Raw genomic sequence first — 22,272 nt, 5'->3', positions numbered from 1 at the left:
GAAGGGTCAAAGTTAAGATGCTTCTAAATAACTATGTTTGGCAGCATGAAGAAACCATGATTTGGGTTTCATATTGGATATGAATTTTTCCAGTACTTACAAAAACTATTAACGGTCTCATTCCTATAGGATATATCAAAACTCCTGGATTTTGTATAAGGAGGCTACACCCATCCCTCCCTTTTACATAGTTATTTCTAACCAGAGCCTAGATTAATAATCAAAAAACATTTTGGCTCTCCCTAGCCATCTCCATTCTCAATCTTAAAGATAGGAAAGATGTTTGCTGTGGTCAGTGGCTACAGGGGTGGGACTGAGCTCTTCTGTTGGCAGCTTCCCTTCTTTACCCATAATGGGAAGTGTCTCACAAGAAATCTGTGAGCTTGTAGACATAGAACTGGATCACATTCCTGATAACTGACCAGAGCTCAGCATTCAATTTTCAGTATTTTACTAGGCAATTTTTTCTATTGAAATTGGCCATGATGGCAACACACCACAGAAAATTGAGAAATGCTATTAATCAGTGTTTCTACATCCTAAACCCACCCCAAGAAGGTTGTTAGAGATTTATCAGCATCCACCACTAAACTTGTAGGGAAGCTGAGCTCAGAGAGTTCTGGGCATATGAAAGGGACCCTTCTGGAATAGGGTTGGGAGGTTCAAGGATGAGCTGGGATTTGCAAAGCTAGTCACCTATCACTGCTCTGCCCTAATAGAAATTAATGGATGTTTATCTGCCTGCCTCCTCCCAGGCCAGAAAAGAAATCTGACCAGCCCATGTGTGAGGAGCATGAAGAGGAACGCATCAACATCTACTGTTTGAACTGTGAAGTGCCCACTTGCTCCCTGTGCAAGGTGTTTGGTGCACACAAGGACTGCCAAGTAGCTCCCCTCACTCATGTGTTCCAGAGGCAGAAGGTAGGAGCCACTCTAGCCCCTCCTCCTTAGCCTTTCTAAGTGCTAGTGTTTCAGCTCCTTGCTTCGAAATGAGAGAGCCCAATCAGCCCTGCAAGGCAACGGGACACTGGAGGGCACATACATACAGAAGATTCTCCAGAAGGGATGCTGTCCAGTTAGTGCCCACTCATGTGACCACACACTAAATTCCCCACAGCAAGGAAAGGAAGGTCAGGGAGAGTGAGGATGACAAGGTTTGGGAAGAGGTTTAGGACAGGATCACACCTTTTTGTGCCCTTTGGAGATTGCTGAAGATGAATAGTGCCAAGGGCCAGATCCATACTTAAACTTCTCAGGATTATTTGAAATTTAAACTAGATAAGAATTGAGTGGGTTTTTTTCCTCCAGTCACTGAATTTGTTTCTTCATTCACCAATAAAAAGTTCCCTTTGTCCCCTCCAAGAACTTTTCTTACCCACTCCTTGTTGGAGTAAGTTATAATAATGACACATAGTTATAGAACATCTTTAAATCTTTGCTTCCTGCTAGCTTTCATGTTGGCTAGGTCAGTTGCTAAAAGGTATGGTGCCTGCCCCTCACCTCTGTACCTCAGCCACAGCCCACTCATTCTGACCATGGGTAAACAGCTCTACTTTACCTCATCATCAACCTACCAATCTGGGGTCATGCAGGAACAGGTCAGAATTTTACCCTTTGGTGCAGATAAATGTGGGTTTTTTGTGCCAAGAGACGTAGCTACTCCTGGCACTAAAATTTGTGCAGTTCCACAACTCCATTTCTTCCCATTAGAATAATCAATTCCACATTTAGTCAGCATTTTGCTGTGAAGAATTGAAATTAAATTTGGAATCCAAACTCTTGGGTAACACCAGTTATAACTAACAACCACTATTTACAAGATAGCTACAACATTTATTTATTTTTCAACTTACTTTTGATTTATTCCCCCTTCTTCTTTTCTTTCCTTTGTACCCCCCAAGTCCTAGAATGTTAGTGCTAGATGGTATATGTTTCATACTACTTCCCTCAGAGCCCTGGAGACTCATGGGATGGCCAGGAGGACAGAAGGTGGGTACTCCCCCCTCCCTTCCTATTTACCCAGAAGAGCTTCACTTTTATCTACTAGGATTCCATTAGCTTCCACTCAAAGAAAGAATTCTACAGCTCTCAAATATTTTACCACTGCTGTTTTGGACCAGACCTCACCCTTTAAATGTGAGAAAATTAGAGATCAAATTGATTACATGGCATGTTAATAGAAACAAAGACAAAAACCACCTGATCATCTCAATAGATGCAGAAAAAGCCTTTGATAAGATCCAACACCACTTCATGATAAAAGCTCTAAGAAAACTAGGAATAGAAGGAAAGTACCTCAAGATTGTAAAGGCTATATATGACAGACCTATAGCCAATATCATACTTAATGGAGAAAAACTGAAAGCATTTCCCCTAAAATCAGGAACGAGACAAGGATGACCACTCCACTCTTCCCACTCGTATTCAATATAATCCTGGAATTCCTAGCCAGAGAAATAAGGCAAGAAGAAGAAATAAAAGGAATATTAATAGGTAAAGAAATAGTCAAAGTATCTCTATTTGTAGACAACGTGATCCTATACCTCAAAGACCCAAAAAACTCCATCCACCCAAAAACTCCTAGACACCATAAACAGCCTCAGCAATGTACCAGGATACTAAATCAACTTACAAAAATCAGTAGCCTTTCTGTACACCAGCAATGAACAAATTGAGAAAGAGGATAGGAAAATAATTCCATTTATAAAAGCCTCAAAAAAATCAAATACCTAAGAATAAACTTAACAAAGGATGCAAATGACCTCTACAAGGAGAACTACAAACCACTGAAGAAAGAGATTGAAGAAGACTACAGAAGGTAGAAAGATCTCCCATGCTTATGGATTGGCAGAATGAACATAGGAAAAATGGCTATACTACCAAAAGCAATCTACATGTTCAATGCAATTCCCAGCAAAATCCCAATGACATTCATCACAGAGATTGAAAAATCTACCCCAAAGGTCATTTGGAAACACAAAAGACCGCAAATAGCCAAGGCAATACTGAGCAAAAAGAGCAATGCTAGAAGTATCACAATACCTGACTTCAAACTATTTTACAGAGCCATAGCAATAAACACAGCATGGTACTGGTTCAAAAACAGATATGAAGACCAGTGGAACAGAATAGAGAACCTAGATATGAATCCACAGCTACGCCCACCTTATTTTTGATGAAGGTACCAAAAACATAAGATGGAGAAAAGACAGCCTCTTCAACAAATGTTGCTAGGAAATGTGGTTATATGCCTGCAGAAAACTGAAAGTAGATCCCTGCCTGTCACCCTGTACTAGTATCAACTCATAGTGGATTAAGGACCTTAATATGAGACCCAAAACCTTGCAGTTAGTACATGAAAGAGCAGGGAATACTCTGGAAGCAATAGGTATAGACAAGGACTTCCTCAGAAGAACTCCAGCAGCCCAACAACTAAGAGAAAGGATGGACAAATGGGGCTATGTGAAATTATGAAATTAAAAAGTTTCTCCACAACAAAAGAAACGGTCTCTAAATTGAAGAGACTACCCACAGAGTGGGAGAAGATATTTACTTGCTATACATCAAACAAAGGACTGATAACCAGAATATACAGGAAGCTCAAAAAACTAAACTCCCCCAAAACCAATCAACCAATAAATAAGTGAGCAACTGAACTAAACAGAACTTTTTCAAAGGAGGAAGTCCAAATGGTCAAAAAACACATGAAAAAATGCTCACCATCTCTGGCCATAAAGGAAATGCAAATCAAAACCACACTAAGATTCTACCTTGCTCCTGTTAGAATAGCTATCATCAAGAACACCACCAACAACAAATGTTGGCAAGGATTTGGGGAAAACTGAACCCTCATACACTGTTGGTGGGAATGTAAGCTAGTACAACCACTTTGGAAAACAATATGGAGGCTTCTCAAAAAACTAAACATAGATCTGCCATATGATCCAGCAATACCACTCCTAGGAATATACATGAAGGAATGTGACTCAAGTTATTACAAAGGCACCTGAACACCCATGTTTACTGTGGCACTATTCACAATAGCCAAGCTGTGGAAACAGCCAAGATGCCCCACTACTGAGACTGAATTAAGAAAATGTGGTACTTATACACAATGGCATTTTACTCAGCAACAAAGAAGAATGAAATTTTGTCATTCACAAATAAATGGATGGAACTGGAGAATATCATTTTAAGTGAAGTTACTCAGGCTCAGAAAGCCAAACATCATGTTTTCCTTCATATGTGGATTATAGACCTAAAAGATGCAGTAATATTTTTGGACATAGGTCACACACTAAGGAGAGAACACGTATGGGAGGAATAAGGAAAGGGAAGAAAACCTAAAACTTGAATGTGGTTGATGTGCTCATGGTAGAGGAACAAGTACAGTAATCTGAAACTGGCAAAGGCCACTATGGGAAGGGGACCAGGAAGTAGCAAAGAAAGAGGTCTGGCAGAGATGAACCAATGTGGGTTGCAATACGCAAGTGCATGGAAGCAATCCTAGGAATCTCTCTGTATAACCTTCTTTACTTCAAACCAACTGCATATTACAATTTTAAGTTTGTGGTAACTTAGTTCCATGAGTGCTTATGTGTATACAGATAATATTAGCATAGCAGACCTATACTAAGTATATGCTGAAAAAATGAATATTTACTGCATACATTTTCCAAGTAAAACTAAGCTACATTAAGCAAATAATTCATTTTAGACTCCATTCCCCTTATAAACAATGTTTAGAATTCTTTAGCTCAAATATGCCATGCTCAATTCAGTGCTTCTCGTGTTTCTGACAGAGTCACAATTCCCAGTAAGAAAAGCTATGGACCCTCTTCCCACACAAATATATCCATGTGCTCAAGTTTGCTTGCAATGACATGAGGCTCACAGACTCCGCATAGGCTCATGGAACCTTAAATTAAGAATCCCATGAGGACAATACTATGACTAATTAACAGTCCTCAGTGACTAGAACCCTCCTAAGATCTTGAGTCCCTCTTTTCTTTTTATTAGTCAGAGCTCAGTGATGGCATTGCCGTCCTTGTGGGAAGCAATGATCGAGTCCAGGGTATGATCAGCCAGCTGGAGGACACCTGTAAAACTATTGAGGTAAGTCAGGTGACTCCCAGTGAATCTATGCCAAACCTGCAATTTCTTGGTGTTTGTGGCTTCCTTGGTGCCACACTAGAAATTCCCATCCTGATGTTTCATTCTTTCCATATAAAATCACCTCCTTCTTAATAAAGCTATGAAATATTCACTTCCTGGCACATAAAGAGGACTTACCAATGAGTAGATGAGGAAGATCTTTACTACATTGCTCAGGTGGCTGTTATATGATCAACTCCTTTTGAAAGTTTAGCAATAAGAGAAATCAATTCCCAGTAATGGAAAGGAGTGCTGTTGCTATACTAACAAAATTTCTTCGTGAAAATCCAAATGGTCTTAAGAAATGCTACTTAATGCTTAAGGAAATCATGTGCAGGTTTGAGCTGCACACTTGAGCCCTCATGACAGGCTGCACAGGGGCTATAGGAGCAGAAATATCTGCCTGACTATGGTTAGAGGACTGACCATTAGACTGCTCAGTTTCTGACACATTGTTCTCATTGCAGTGCAAGGCCTCTCCTGTTATCTATTTATTTTCTCTTATGCCCATTTCCTACTCCTGCTCTCTTCACCAGTAGATAACCACTCTTAACACTTTTGATACTCTGTGTTCTCATACAATGCATTGTTTTATATGTATGCAATGACATCATGCTGTTTCCCATTCTGTTTCTTTTTATTTTAACTAAGCATTCTGTTTTTAAGATCTATTAATATTGCTGTAAGCACATCTGTCCCTCAGTTTTCTCCTCTGTAAAAAGGGGACAATCATAGTACTGACTTTATAGAGTTACTGGAAGGAATTAAATGAGCGTAAGCAAAAATGCATAGCACAGTGCCAGGCAGGTAGTCAGTTCCTGATAAATACGAGCTATTCTTATTATTTTACAATTCCAAAGGCAAATTCTATTAAAAGCCAAAGGCCATTTCCTAGATGATGGCTGGAAGACATTAGCTGTAATAATTTCATTTTAGATTTACATATCATTAAAACCTAACTCCTTTCTTCTCCACACTCATGTTTCTGAAGAGATCTATGATAAGTCTGGGATTCATTTGTAGAGGAAAGTTTTCTCTAGGTCCAAAGAGATCCAGAAATACACAATATAAACTTTTTTCTTTGTACTTATTTACAGCAAAGGCCAAATACAGCTAATCATTAGCCATGAATCAGCACTTCAGTGGGGCCACATTGAGTCTGGGGTGTATAAATAGGAGCCTGTTGCTTGAGGGTGAGTGAGGTGATCTCTATACACATGCCTGATCTGGTGGGGCCTTTATCAGAAATGTCTGTTGGGGAAACTGGCTTTCTGTCTGGGATGGAAATACTGGAGAACACGGACAGGAGAAAACCCCTGAGGGTCACACTGAAGTCTTCAACCATGGAAAAATCTCAACTCACTCCGCCACTGTCAAAGGACGAGGAGGCTTTCTTCATAGAGGTCAGTCAGGGGAGCAGTGGGAAGCAGCTATTTCTACTTCAAGAAAGAACAGGTTTGAAGTCAAATCAGCAGAAAGGATTTAGGGCAGATAGTGGGGAGAAATTCCTAGCAGAAGCGGTGAGGGTGTGTGATTACTCCCTCAAGTCTTTAAGATGGTAGTAGTCTTTAAAAGTGCCATCCCCATGCTGGGTATGATGTCACATATCTATAACTCAAGCTACTCAGGAGGCTGAGGCAGGAGGATTGGAAGTTTGAGGACAGCCTGGAAAACTTACCAAGACTTTGTCTCACGCCAAAAAAAAAAAATTTGTCCAATCCCTTTCACTTACTTATTTCAGTTCTGGGATGTTATCTTAAGGAAATATGATGGAAAGCATAGCCAAGTATAGATTTATAAACACTGTGTAGGATGTATACATTCAGATATAACAATATAGAATGTATATATTCATATCTAACCTGTACATTCATGGGAGGAGAAAATCAGGAAGGAAAAACACCAAAAGATTAAGATCTTTAAATAGTGGGCCTGGGGGCAATTTTCAGTGCCTTCCTTATATATTACTGATTTTAACATTTTTATAATGAGAGCCCATTTTTAATAGCCAGTTAGATAAAGAATGAATGAATGACTAGGATGTGAATAAGCACGGTTCTTTCCAATCAGATTAGGTGGTTCAGCTGGAGATTTAGGGGTTGCCTTAGAGCCCCATGGAGATCTCTGACTTTATCAGGCTCTCTGTTTATGAGGCCCTGAGGACAGGGATACTGTCTCAAGTAGCTATCCTGTGCACCTGTAATCCCTGGGATGATCTAATGTAGACCCAGATACACATCAATGGGCAAAACTGCAGAGGTTCAGTTTCTTGCCAGGCTGCAAGATAAGACACAGGGAGCAAAACAGTAAAATGATTCTATGCTGCACAGGGGGTAAATTCTGCAGCAGATCAGGGGCACAGAGCTTCTATGTTTCCTGTTCTGAATTATTGTTTCCCTTTCTAGTTTTGCTCACTACCTGCCTGGAAACATTTCCTGAGAAGCTATTGGTGGTTCCTGGGGGTGGAGACCTGTTGTAAAGAATTCTCTTTTCTGATTGGTGAGGGACTCATTGGGGATGGGAATGGAATAGCCCCTGCAGTGGGCACTGTCCTTCTATAATTACCTTGCCTTTCTTCTGGAAGCCCTGACACCTGTCCTGAGGGAGTCAGGCCCATTCCTTGCATATGTCTAATTTTGTCCTTAAGCATGTGCCATCTTGCAGAGTTGACCTGGGGAGGCACCTGGCTTGGGTTCAGCCCTGGAACATTGCTAGGCTTAGGGTAAATCACACTGTGTGCTCCTTGTTATGCTTTTTAAATAATGCATGATGTGGGCATGGATATGCAGGGATGATTAAGACAGCTTTGAGGGGGTTATCATTGCAAATGGGCAGACTGAGTTATCTTGAAGGGAGAGTGGCATTTCTCTCTGTGCTGTGGGCTAATGGTAGGTACAGGTCCTGAGTCTCATTAGCTATCCTGGGTGGAAGGGGCCCAGCCTAAGACATTCCCTGAGCTCTGGATTTCAGGTTGACCAAGGGCTTCTGGAAAAACATGTTTGACTTCCATTTCTCATCCCTTGGAAACAACCTCTTCTGTCATCTTTACCAGTGGCACTTATCCTACATCAATGGATACCCCAGAGATCAGGCTAGTAATAGTGGCTTTCCCACCAGCAAACAGGGAGACCTAAAAATAATCCTGTTTGGTATGAATGGCTGTCTGGGGGAAACTGCCACAAGTTGAATATTAAATACTTGATATTGAGTGTTTCCAATATCTGAAAATGGTAACCTTAATAAATCTACCAATGATTTTGCAAGAGCAAATCCATTTTATTTCCAAAGCAGTTTTACCCCAAAGTGATTTTCTTCATCTCTAATTCAATGTCATGCACCACTTACACACAAGAAATAGGAATATATAAGAACCACTTCTTCTTTCCTTCCTTTCTTCTTTATTTCTTTCTTCACAGTACTGGGGTTTCAACTCAGGGCCTTGCACTTTCTAGGCAGGCACTCTACCACTTAAGCCACATCTCCAGCCACAAGAATCATTTCAATAAGCATGCTAGATTTTTTGCGGGGCGGGGGTGGGGGTAGGACTGGAGTTTGAACTTAGAGCTTCAATCTTGCCAAGCAGGCATTTTACTGCTTGAGACACACCTTCAGTCCATTTTGCTCTGGTTATTTTAGGTTTGGTGTCCTGCAAACCATTTTCCCAAACTAGCCTTAAACTGCAATCCTCCCTATCTCCGGTTTGAACCATCTGTGCCCAGCCATGTCAGAGTTTTTAAAGAAATATAACATACAGTTTTGAAGAATAGATTTCAGTTTGCATTGTTACTTACTATGGGCAAGTTACTTAAGCTTCCTGTCCCTTCCGGTCCTCAGCTTTATAATGGGGATGATAATACTACCTTCACAATGTTGCTGTGATAACCAAATCGGGTAAGAGGCACATTCCAGGAGCTCAGCAGGTGTCACTTCATATCATCCTCAAAGTAAGCTAGGAAAGCACATACTTATCCTGATGCTGCAAAGGAACCATCATTTGAACCAGTGGAGTGTGTTTTAAATGGTGTCAGGAGAAATCTATCAGGGTCCTGGTTAGTTGTAATGGTGAGACTGAGTAGCTTCCTTCAGAAGGAAAACTTGCACAAGAATGGAACTAGATATTATCCCTATTCTTTATTGATGAAAAGGCTTCATGACAACTTGAAATACTGGCAACGAAGGGAGACTGAGCATCTCCTAAAAGCATGCTGATTGTCCACTGCTGAACACAGTGAGCTAAACATCTGCTCAGCTTGTCATGTGGCTTCCTGAACCGTGAGGCTCACGTCAGAACACACCTGCCTGGCCCTGAGCCCTCCTGGAGTTTACTCAGGGAGAAACTAAATGGGCAAGTCCAGAACATCCCTGATGCCAAGAAACTCAACAGTAATGTCACTAATTACCATATAATTGTCCGTCTACCCTGGAAGGACAACACCATGTTGTAGAAAGAGCATGAGCGTGGGAGACCCAAGAACTAAGGCTGATGAATAGAGTTGTTCTGCTGAGCACTACATGAAGGCAGAGGCTGATAAGGAAGTGACTGAACTCCAGCCTGTGCCTAGAGATCCAATTTGTCTGTCCCATTTCTAGGGACATCCCAGGCTGTGTTCATGGGATTTCTCCAAGTGCTTGTAATTAGAGCCTTATAGATAAGGACTGGGGTTCATTTTGTTGGGAGGAGCATCTCACTTTAATATAGTTCTTTCTTCACTGTTATTAATCTACTGTCTGCTTTGTTTCTTTCTTGTTTGGGAGAGTGGGGTGGGACTTTTGAAGTACTATATTTCTCATGAAGCTGCAGCTCCATACAAGTGTGTCTCGATGAATGCTGGAGGAATGTGGTAGAGATATGAATGGGCCTGGTGGAGCCACAGCTGCTCAGTGACAAGTGGTGAGACTTAGAGTTTATCTTCAGCTCTATTTTGGTCATAGAGCTGTGCTCCTTACATGGTAAGAGCAGTGGTCATAATTGCTTTATGCTTTTCCTGTCAGAGCCTGGCACACTCCCAAGCTGAGACTGATATTAAATCTTAGTGCTGTATGTAGGTGACACTTTGAAGCTGTCTGGAATCTCCATTACAGAGGCATGTTCTAGCCTAAAGATTCTTGGAAATAACCTTCGCATTTACAGGGAATTGTAAAGTCTTGGAACTGTAGAATCAGAGGGATCTTAGCCATTATCCAATCTAACCTTATTGTACAGATTATCTTTTTTTTAAAGTCCTGTGATTAAATGGCTTCCCTAAGGTTGCATAGCTATATTTTGCTGTTTTCTTTCGAACTTTGAATCAATCAGAGGCTTGGGGTGTCCACTTACGCACTTACTTCTTTGGAACAGCACAAAATGGAAACTTTTGTGTGATGGCTGAGTATTTCTAGATCAAGTCATATTTTATCATCCAAACCCACACATCTCAAGTATGCCATCTTCTGTGTACATAATGCTTGGGAGTGGTAATGTACTAAACATAAAAGGTACCTGCTCTTGGCAGTTTTTCTAGTAAAGGAAACAGACAACAAAACAAATGAGTAAAAGATAATCTTAGGGAGTAATAAGTGCCTGGGAAAAAAAAATCAAGCCAATAAAAAATTAGCCATTAAAAATGGTGGAATGATGGTACTTTGCTTGGCAGGCCATCTATTATTTTACTAAAAGACAATTATTGTTTTTTCCATAAAAAGTATCCCTTTGCAATTGCATGTTTTGTTTTATCTCATTACTACTAAAATATAAAGGTGGCTAAAAACAGGAACCTGACAGTTTTGACATTTCTATGAAAGCTACAGTTAAACAATGCCTTAGATTAATATTAAAGGTTAACTACTCATTTCTACAGAAACAACCAAGTGACTACTTGTTGGTTTCTTTTTTTTTTTTTCCTTTCACTCAGAAGTTTCAGCATTGGTTAGAAACAAATATTCCACCCTTCCTCATCCTGCCATTTTAATATGGACAAGATCATCTTCCCTTTATAAAACCACCCCCTTTTAGTATACAACAACCACAATGAGTTCTAAGATGGGGTACATTTTGTCATTATTTTTAAAATTACAGACAGCTTTAATTTGGTTCTCCTAAGAAGTCAATAAAAAGAACAGTTCTGGCAGATCCAAAAGGAAGGCTGCACCACAGTTGAGTCTTGGCATCAGAAGGTGCTTGGAAACCATACCTAGTGCATGTATGAAGGAGTGACTTCACTCCTAAACACTAAGCACTAAGCACTAAACACACTCACTCAAGCACACACACACATAGGAAACAGAAATGTCAAAAGGAAGAAAACAGACAACATATGATAAAATAATAAACTTGAAAGCCTGCAAATATATATCTTAATTCACTTACTATCCAAAGAAGAGTGGGAGGAAAGGTGTGTATTCAACATGGAATTGGGCTTAAAGACACATAACTTTTTAGTAAAACACATAAAGAGGTATGTTAATAGCAAGGAGAAATCTTTAAGGAGAGGATGTTTTTGTGGAGAATAAATAAACATGGTTGTTAAAATTTTTGCAGGTAACACTCATCCTTTAAAGTGCACTATCTGCAACCATTGGGTAATGCACAAGTCTGTACTTTTTTTCCCATTCCATTTGTGAGGTTTCTAGAAAGTCACTACTGAAAGTGTTTCAGGTTCACATTGACAAAGGCACAGAAAGTACTAAATTCACAGCAATCACCATCAGTAGCCAGGTGGCCTCTAAGGACATTTTTAAAAGTTGTAACACATATCTGTTCCCCAGTTAGCTTAAGAGTAAATTGATAACCTGAGGTGTTTGTTGTTCACTGACTTTTACTGCTCCTGACAGTCCTGTAGTTGATAAAGACTGAAGAGAGGTTGTTAGTCTATCATGTGTTGGTTCTATCACAGAGGAATAAAGAAGTCTTTCAATTTCACAGTCTTTCCCATTTGAACCTGCAATAGGTTACCTGTACATCTTAATTTAGTTTCTAAAAGTTTCTAAGTCCCAATTACATAATTCCAAGGACAAAGTATCAATTTATCACATTTTAGAAACAAACTTATCTAAATAAAATTTTTTCAAAAAGAAACAAACTTGTCCAACTTTTATCACATTTTGTGTAGAATTACATTAAATGCAAATTAAGTAAGAGAAAAAAAGTGGCTTTTCCATTAGAAATCAGAAAATATAACTATTTTATATTTTATATTTATCATGTATGATAAATTTTACATTTATTGTTCTCCTGAAGGCTGGAAATTTATGGCAGGTTTTTGGATCATAGACTGTCTGGTACATGATAAGCAATTAGTGAATTTTGTTGAAGAAATGAGCCAATGAATATAATTTTGAAACAGTTTGAGGCTTCTTGACCTTACAACTACTTTCTGCCTAGTACATTTGCTAAAAAGCATATATTCAGTTCTCAAGAACTTACTGTCATTTTATTTTCAAGTGAAGCTATGGACACAGCTGGGTGTGGTGGAAGCAGCCATGACTTAGGAGTTCAGAGTCTTTGATTACAGGCCAGGCATCAACAGTGAATGAAGAAGTGACGTTCATTTTCCGTAGAGTGAGTTGATTGATTTGGAGCAGGTTATTTCTAACATTCTACCCAACTTCAAGAATTCAAAGCTGAGCAATTCAACTTAAAGAATTTGCACCTGAATTTAATAAACGTTAATATAGGGCCTATCATATGTCTGGTATTGCTATAAGTGCTTTTTAAAGTATGCAGTGATACAGCTATAATTTAGGCAGGGACCATGCACAGGGTATCACTTCCTACACTATGAAGTATAAGTAAATCAAAGTTGCTATTAAAATGATAATAATTTTATTAAAGTTCAATACGGTTGCCAGGCTCATACCTGTAACCCTAGCTACTCAGGAGGCAGAGATCAGGAGGATCAGGATTCGAAGTCAGCCTGGGAAACAGTTTGAGAGATCCTATCTTGAAAAAACCCTTCACAAAAAAGAAGTGCTGGAGTAGCTCAAGATGTAGGAGTTCAAACCCCAAAACCGCAAAAAAAAAAAAAAAAAAGAAAGAAATACTGTAGACATAATTATAAAACCAAAATAGAAATAAAATAATATTTGTAACTGAAAATAATAAAGAATAAAAGTAGAGTTATTCCTCTTCAACCACTAAGTAAAATTTATATGAGTGAAATAAGTGATGTAATCTTTTTTTTTCTTATTGGTACTGAGGTTTGAAGTCAAGGTCTTGCATTTTTTAGGCAAGTGCTTTACCATTTGAGCCATGCCCCAACCTTTTTTTTTCTAAGTTATTTTTCAGATATGGTCTTAAATTTTTGCCCAGGGCTGCCCTCAGACTGTAATCTTTCTACCCATGCCAATGGCAAAGGTGGAATTCCAGGTATCCACCACAATGCCTAGCTTATTCTTTGAGATAGGATCTTGCTAACTATTTTGTCCAGCTGACCTTGAACTGAGAGCCTCCTATCTCTGCTGGAATTCCAGGCATAGGCCACTCTTCCCAATATTATGTAATCTTTATTTGGCTTGAGAGAATACTAGAATACACATAATTTCACATTAGTTACATTGTAAATGACTTGGCATTCATAAATTTGAATGTTCTCACACATATTGAATCACATAGAAGAAAACTTTATAAAAGTTTTCTCCAGTATCACATCTTAATATAATATTTGCTACTAAATGTTGCAAACACAAAGTTTATATTAGAAGAACAAGATGGCAACCATCATATGTTCCCGATAAGCAGCAGAGCTTCTTATTTCAGACATGTGGTGGGCACATGGTTGTCTATAAACTAAGCAGAAAAGATACTACAATAAAAGAAAGTTTGATTAGAAAAATACCACGCTTAAGTGCAAATGCACAAGTCACACTTCCAATATAGCCTTTCTTTCCAGTATTTCTCTCTGTTAGACAGTACTGGGTAAATAGACTATACAGGTGGATGCCATGAATGGTAACTATTATGAGATTTCAGAAGCTTGAAAGATGACATGTAGCCTCAGAGGTCCAGGGAAGCTACATGAAAGAAGAGTATTCCAACAGTGTCTGCAAGACTGCTTAACATTTGTGACTGTGACTTGCAGGAGAACATTATACACAGAAGGGAAAGCAGGAGCAAAGAAAGTGAGTGGTTGATTTGCACTGGAATGCAAGGGATGCAATAAAGAAAGCTGGAACCAGATCACGGGTGGTCTTGAAAGCCAGTTATGAAGTTTAAATGTTATTGCTTATACCACAGGGAGCCATAACAGAAAAAAAAAACATGTTTAGAACTGTGCACTGAGGAAGTTGATTTGGCTGCAGAATGTATGTTGGCTTGGAGGAGGGAATCCCAGATGCAGAGGCTCTTGGGAAGCTACAGAATCTACACGGAGGCCAGGAACTGGGACAGAATCAGTATAGGTGGAGCAGAGGAAGATGGAAGGGTACAAGCCAGGAAGTACTGAAGTTTTTACACACACACACACACACACACACACACACACACACACACTGTTATATATACAGTACATATACTGTAGCCTACATAACCCAAAGAAAATGTTCTAATTTCTATGAATGTTCCACTTACAATGAACAAAAACCTGAAAAAAAGTCATTGATCCACTTAGCCAATGTTACTGAATTTTAAATTGTCTAAATATCAAATTTGTTAAAAATAAGATTTTTAAATCTTTAGCACAGTAGGTGCCCACACAAATAGGGACAGCTCAAGGGAAAAAAATCCTACATAAATAAATGTTCTTGTCTCCCAAAATGTCCAAGTGATTTCTCCAAATAGACTTTCTCACAAATACTTTCTAACAATAGCTAACCCAACTAACAGGAATACAGCAGAAAGCAGAAACAGGACCTTTGTGAGAAGTTTGATTACCTGTATGGCATCCTGGAGGAGAGGAAGAATGAGATGACCCAAGCCATCACCCGAACCCAAGAGGAGAAACTGGAGCACATCCGTGCTCTCATCAAAAAGTATTCTGATCATTTGGAGAATGTAACAAAGTTGGTTGAGTCAGGGATCCAGTTCATGGATGAGCCAGAAATGGCAGTGTTTCTGCAGGTAAATCTCTTTAGTACTAAGGAAACCAACCCAAAATGTGGCTGCTGGAAATTACTTATCACATTTTTATTATTTTATATATATTTCATTTTCAAAATCTGATTTACTGATTAAACATATCATCTATTTGGCATTACTTAATAAAAGAGGGTTGGCCAAATAGCAGTAATTGATGGTTTAGAAACTAAGCTATGAAATTCTCAGTGCTGTTAAAGGAAAAAAATAAGACTTACTCCATCTCTATTGAAAAGAATTTAAATAAGCCTACCTTTTGTTTTCTTTCACAGAATGCGAAAACCCTGTTACAAAAGTAAGTAATTTTTGGATTTTGGAAAAAATTCATTTCTTTCATTTACCCAACACTCCCAAAGTGTAACCAGTGACAGAAAATGACAACCTGTCTTTGTTGCAGAATCTCAGAAGCGTCAAAGGCATTTCAGATGGAGAAAATAGAACATGGTTATGAGAACATGAACCACTTCACAGTCAACCTCAATAGAGAAGAAAAGATAATACGTGAAATTGATTTTTATAGAGGTTTGTTATTCTTTTGACCATTTGTCAAAAGAATACAGGTGTGGAAAAGCTGTAGAAGAGCTAGATGGGTGGGAAGAAGGGATTCAGGATCACCTCCAGATGTATTTCAACATCTTTACAAGGATCATAATCCAGTGTGAAGATGTGTTTCATTACAAGATGAGATAGTTGGCAGTGTTTGTTTAAATAGTATTGCACATCATTGTGCCTATTTTAATACCATTATCAGGAGTTTGTGTAGTCAGCACTTAATAATTGATGGTAATGATAGCTGAACTTCAACCCCACATGAAGTGCAAGCCACAGTGATGTAAAGTGTCATCAGAAGCAAGGTTAAGGATGAGATAAAAATAAAACACAGAAGACATCTGGGCTAGATATGGTAATACTTCAACTCGATCAAATACTAGAGGGCAAGAATAGTAACAAGTCACAGGAATAAGCCACAACCTAGTCTGGGTCTATGTGACTGGATGTAGTGTATAGCATATAAATGTATCTCTAACCTGGAAATTTCCACTCCTGGAAATTTATCCTGATGAAATGATTGAAAGGAGGAAAATAACTTTGGAGATGACCCAAACTTTGATCACCTGGACTCATATTAGCCCATCGAGATGTCCATACCCCTCAGATAGAACACTAATTATGGCACAAATTTGTACCAGTGGTCACAGATGTCATTTTAGAGAAAAATCTTCAAAAAAAAAGATTTTTAAAAACTTAATATCATTTGTCCTTAATGTTGCCTGAGAGAATATTAAGATCAGGTTAAGAAAAGTGACATGAGGCTTGGCACTGGTCACTCATACCTATAATCATAGCTACTGAGGAGGCAGAGATCAGGAGGATCCCAATTCGAAGCCAGCCTGTGTAAAAAGTTTGTGAGACCCTATCTCAAAAAACCCATCACAGGAAGAGGGCTCCTGGAGTGGCTCAGGGTATAAGCCCTGAGTCCAAACCCCAGTACTGCAAAAAATAAATAAATAAGCAAAAGAGGCATGACATTAATTGTAGCAAAAGTTGATATATTCACTGAATAAAGAAGGTAAGAAATTAAAGTAAGCATGTGATTTTTGGGACAGGGAAGATGGTTGCATTTCCATTTAATTTGACAGAGATAAATAGATGACAATTCCAGCCCTTCAGGAGCTTGCAGATGACTGGCAGACTATGATAAAAGTGTGAGCAGGCTCTGGGGTGAGGTGAAGGTTGCACAGTGGGGGAGGGACTGGGAAGGAGAGCAAGGATGATGGCAATGGTTCTTTCATATTTGCCCTGTCCATATTTAACCAGAAGCACATGGTCCCAGCATGGCTCACTTGGACCATTGTCAAGTGTCTACTGGAGCATACTTCCCTAGTCCTGACCTTAGACTTGGCTATTAGTACCAGTCATGAACTGCTTTTATGACTGCAGTGGTAATTATAACACATTTTAAGATACTTTACCTTAATAGAAGATGAAGACGAAGATGAAGAAGAAGAAGAAGGAGAAAGAGGAGAAGAAGGAGAAGTGGAAGAGGTAGAAAATGTTCAAATAGAGTCATCAGGAGATGAAAGTCCAGAAAAGTCCTCAGAGCCCTCTCTGCTGGCCTCAGAGCTTCAGACCACCACGGGGGCACTTCTGGTTTCCTCTCCAGAGCCATCTTCAACCCTGCCACCTGCTGAAAATGCCCCAATGACACAGGTAACCATTTACAAGTTCCTTCCTGCTGGTGTGTCTCCTTTGTGAGCACCCTAAACAATTTACTCTACCTTGAAAAAAAGATGACTATATACCAAATATTTCTATGTGGCAGACAAAAGATTTCAGGACAGTCACAGTGTCAGGGAGAAAAATCCTCCAGGTGATTCAACAGGTTTATTATTGTGACAAAACCACTTTCCCTCAGATCCGAGCCAATCATTGTCTGGAAATTGTAGAGAGCTGCCATCATGAGGACTTAATCTGCAGTTTGTTGCTCAGTCCATACAAATATAGAGTACAGTGTGAGAGACAAGATGAAGTGAGAAAAAAACATGATCGTACTTTTAGAACTTTGACTTTTCTATCAGTAATGAAGGAAGTAAATAGAGAAACCACACTGGCTTACATTCCTGTTGCTTACCCTGAAACACAGTTTGATCTTTCCCTCAGTGGGCATGCAAATGAAGCCTGATTTCCTATGTGCTCGTCATTTGCTGAGATTGTGTATTGACAGGCTTGTTTAAAACACATGTTAAGAAATTAGCTCATCCAAGATGTTGAATCTGATTAGCTAACCTTACATTTCTAGGAGGTCACTGTTCAGTTTTCAAGTTTCTGCGCTGACTTCGTGACACTTCCAACCTTTTGAGTCTGTAGACAATGCAGACTCATCAAAGAGGGGCCCCAGTTTTGCACCTGCTTTCAGAATGGATTGAAATCATCTGTAGAAACAAAACCCCAGAAGGGGAACTCAGACATGGAATTGTATCCTATGTTCTGTCTTCAGGAAACCAGGCTAAGATACCATTAATGCTTCCTAGAATTTTGAAATTTTAGGTATGCCAGTTACATTGAAATTGAAAGAAGGGTAGTAACTAAGTGAGGGCTGGATTTGAGCAATAAAGTCAATTGTTGGTTTTAAAAAAGCAGTTTTAGGGGCCTTTATTATAATGCCCAAAATTAATTCTGGTCAATAGATGGACCCTTTTCCCGTTTCTATATTTTATAAGCAACTTTCACTTGAGGCTTCTGCTTTTTGTCTTCCCTGGGCGACTACCATGTACTGAAAGGCAAGCACAGAAGAATCTCAGTTGCTAATCTAAGGGGCACTGTAATCAGCATTCTCCCCTTAGCATATCCAGAAGGTGGGATAAACTAAGACAACCACTAAATTAGGAATTGTATACTGAGCACTCAGTGTTTCCCAAAGGAAACTAAAACCAACTGCTTTTCTTTCTTCTTCTTTTCTTTTACTTTTGAATTCATCTGTCCTGATTAAGGGGGAGGTGGTGCCCATTGGCTCTCAGCAGACTACAGAGTCTGAAACTCCAGCCCCGGCAGCAGCGGAAACTGCGGATCCCTTGTTTTACCCTAGTTGGTATAAAAGCCAAACCCGGAAAGCCACCACCAACCCACCTTGCACCCCAGGGAGCAAAGATCTGGGGCAAATAGGGCCTCCAGGTTCTGAGGATTCGAATGTGCAGTCGGCAGAAGTGGCAGAAGCCGCAGCCAATGAGAGGGCAGCAGTGAGTGGTAAGGAAACTAGTTCACCTGCAGCTACTTCTCAGGTTAGTGTCCATGCTCTTGTGCCTGAATGCTTTCCCGTGCCCACTATGGCCCTGCTGGAATAGGCCACAGCAAGAGAGAAGGACTTTCAAAGGACAGAAAGAAACCATGGCCTTGGGGGAAAATAGAGAAAAAACTCATCCTTCAATGCTGGCTTGTTGTTTTTTTTTTTTTTTTTAAGCATTCTATCAAAGCAAAAAAGCAAAACAAAACAAGTCTGACTTCACTCTGCCCATGTGTGGTGACCTCACACCTGGCTTCCCAGGGGATTGGGCACAAGCAAGCCTGGCCCTTAGGCATGCTGTTGAAAGCTGCTTTGTCTGCAGTGATTGGCTGGCGTCATTGGTTCTTCTTTGCAACATCTACTTGCCCTTACTTAACCTTTCCTCTGTTCCTCTTGGGCTTCTCAAGTCTAATCACCTGCTTCTGTCTTTCTCAGCAACCTCCAAGGAGCACATTTGACTTAGTCTTAAATCTGCTCCAGAAGTATGCTGGCAATGGCTCGGCAATCTTGGCTTGTTTAAACCTATGCTTCCTAAATTTGTGCTCCTTGGGGCAGGACAACACAGGCTTTCCTCTATTTTTAAAGAGAATCTTTTTCTCCCTTTTACAGTGAAAGTTTGAAGTCCATGTGTTCTCCCTAATACTAGTTAGGTTTTTGCATGTCTCAAAGAGTCCATAGGAGAAATCTTTTTATGGTTTCTCTGAAAACAAGAATCCTCATGGTCACTGCAGACTCATGAGTGATCCTAAATGATGTGTGGGGTGGGAGTGTTACCTCAGCAAGAGGCTGCCAAAGAAGCTTGTCTAGCTCTATGCTCCTGGGTCATCAGGTGGTTATGAACGGCAAACGACATGTTTTATTATCGCCATTGTATCTGTTCAAGCGGACCTCAATTTCATTAGATAATAAAAGAAAGTGATTTTTTAAATTAAAAGTACCATACTTTTGTGCCAGATATTTATTTTCACAGATGCGAAATGACAAAAATAAACGTTTGGTATAAAGAAACCTTCTGAGGTAGGTTTTAGATTTAAAAAATGAAGTGGACTGATTATTTCTAGAACGCTTTTGGAAATTCTTGTATGTGGTGGAAGTTGAGGAAGAGTTTTTTTCTGACAACAGTAGTGCAATTACCCCATGAAGGGAACATAGGAGGTTGCCAGCAAAAAAATGAGAAGTCCATCTAAATGACATTAAAACAATTATTTGCGATAATATCAGTGAAGCTTTCTTCTTGTTTTCTCACAGGAGTTAGCAATCTGCATAGCACTTTTGGCTTTTCTTATACTTCACTACATCTGGAGTCAGATTCAGTGCTTGATTTTTGCTTTAATGGGTAGGAGTTATTTTCTTTTCCCTTGACTAACATCTCATGTAGTTTCTTCTGTAATGTTCCTCTTCTGTAGGCCCAGAGATAAACTTCTCAAACCTCAAGGCTCAGTCACCTAAAATCATGTTCACAGATAATATTCATGACCTCAAGCTCCCTACAATGCAATCGCCTCTGCACCTTCCTGAGGGGGCTTGCTCCATTATCTATTCCTGCATGGAGGGGACCTTGGGCTCAGAAGTGACTCCATGGGCAATTATTCAGTAATCCAGTAAAAGTGAACCCTTCAGACGGTCATTAGATTGTACACAATGCCATGAGGACTGTTGTTCTGACAGTAGAAGGAGGAGCAGCAAAAGACTGGTTTGGGAATATGTATGGTTGTTCCTTCATCAGGAGTAAGGTTTCCTCTTGTTACCTAGAAATGCCCAGGAGGTAGCTGGATGATAGCTCTTGGAGTACTGTCCTAGGCAGAGCCTATTCTGGTGAGCAGGTGGACTAGATGACTTCTTGATTCTTTTTGAACCCTCAGTCTCTACAGGGTCTTCCCTGTAAGAGGAGGTCCCTGAAAGAAAGATGTTCTGGACAGAACAAGAAGAAGATGAGATATGAATGAATAAAGAACCAGAGATCAATGTGCACTTGCCAGTCATAAAGAATCAGAACCAAAGAAAAGCCATAATGTCATCCAGCAGTCTGCGACTATTATTTTAAGACACATTTATCATAGACAAGCTTTTGCTTGATGACTGTTAAGAGGTTTGCTTTAGGACTGACATCTTACTCTGAATAGTCTTCGGAAGGTTACCAATTTAATTAGTAATGTTTAAAGACCCAAACCTCACAGACTTTAAATAAATGACCCTGCTATCATAAGCTCTTGCTCCTTGTGCCCTGAGCTCAGAAGCAGTCCAGGGTCCCTGGTGCTGTAAGGTGTTGTTAGCTATTTCTGACTTCCTGATTTTTCCCTGATCTGACAGTGACTCTCGTAGAAGCTCCATTATGGGCTCCCTTTCTGCCTCATTGGCTACTTGCTAGGCAATGGTAGTGGGATCTCCATGGGTACCTGCTGTGTCTGTAGTTGTGTGAGCAGGACCTTTCCCCAGGTCTAACAGTCAGCTGGTAACCTGTGTACGCTCAAAAGGTTCTGAGTGTCCAGATAGTCTGCTTAGCTGACCAACTCTTCCTCCTGACATTATTTGTGGTGAGAGCATTGGCCATAGACTCAATGGGATAAAAATGGGGAAAGTGAAAACAACATGCTTTATTGAAAACAGGACCTCATTGTGGATCTGAATAATTGTCTCAAGAGTTCCATTTACATTCTGAGAATGTGGGTTTTGGGATTTGACACCATTTATATATCCTTGCAGTATTCTCTAAGGCTGCAGGGGGAGTGTCATGCTTCATGGCTGCCATCCACCAAGCCCATGTCATGTATGCTGACATCCATGTGCCTGTGTGGTCAGATGAGGGTGAGGTGCGGTAGGGTGCTGTGGATTGATGTTCACTATTGCAAAGCACTTTGCTTGTGTAATTTTGTTTGAGAAAGGACCCTTCACATAAAGATACAAATCTGTTCATGACAGAGTACCCCTTTGTGATCCCTGAAATGTGAGATGGATAGGTTCACAGAGACCTTACCATGGTAGTGAACTCCTCACCCAGTGAATATTTTGCAGGCCTGGTTCACCTTCACCACCCTGAATCCAATCTGCCAGATTTGGATTTGTCCAGTGCAAGGTTAGCCTGTTGGAATTTCACACTGCACCATTATCTTACCTTGAACATCTAGGATGTGGCTTGATTTACTGGTGGCCAGGCCTCTCTTTTCTTGGTGGCCCCAAGTCAGGGAGTGCTGTTGCCTTGGAAACTTAGAAGCTTCTTAGGCTTACTGGCTCATAGGCAAGCCTACTTCAGCCCCCATTAGCTGCACTGAAAACCTTTAAGAAGGTAAAT

At 39.9% G+C, this 22,272-nt stretch overlaps 1 protein-coding gene across 4 annotated transcripts in view; it reads left to right on the top strand.

Moving 5' to 3' along the window:
* Trim55 (tripartite motif containing 55) overlaps window positions 1-22,272 on the top strand; it is a 42,907-nt gene that overhangs the window by 6,025 nt on the left and 14,610 nt on the right. Inside the window, exons 3-9 of one of the 4 annotated variants that reach the window (XM_020186802.2) lie at window positions 756-921; window positions 5,020-5,115; window positions 14,954-15,187; window positions 15,475-15,497; window positions 15,600-15,724; window positions 17,184-17,413; window positions 18,694-18,981. In XM_020186802.2, coding sequence (XP_020042391.1) covers window positions 756-921; window positions 5,020-5,115; window positions 14,954-15,187; window positions 15,475-15,497; window positions 15,600-15,724; window positions 17,184-17,413; window positions 18,694-18,981 — 1,162 coding nt within the window. Of the gene's footprint in view, window positions 1-755; window positions 922-5,019; window positions 5,116-5,805; window positions 9,677-14,953; window positions 15,188-15,474; window positions 15,498-15,599; window positions 15,725-17,183; window positions 17,414-18,693; window positions 18,982-22,272 lie in introns of those variants that run through there. The other 3 variants (XM_020186803.2, XM_074068591.1, XM_074068592.1) reach the window with 3 other exon arrangements.

The sequence above is a fragment of the Castor canadensis genome, chromosome 3 (assembly GCF_047511655.1).
Source record: "Castor canadensis chromosome 3, mCasCan1.hap1v2, whole genome shotgun sequence".
Taxonomy (NCBI): domain Eukaryota; kingdom Metazoa; phylum Chordata; class Mammalia; order Rodentia; family Castoridae; genus Castor; species Castor canadensis.
This window is presented reverse-complemented; position numbering and strand designations above follow the sequence as displayed.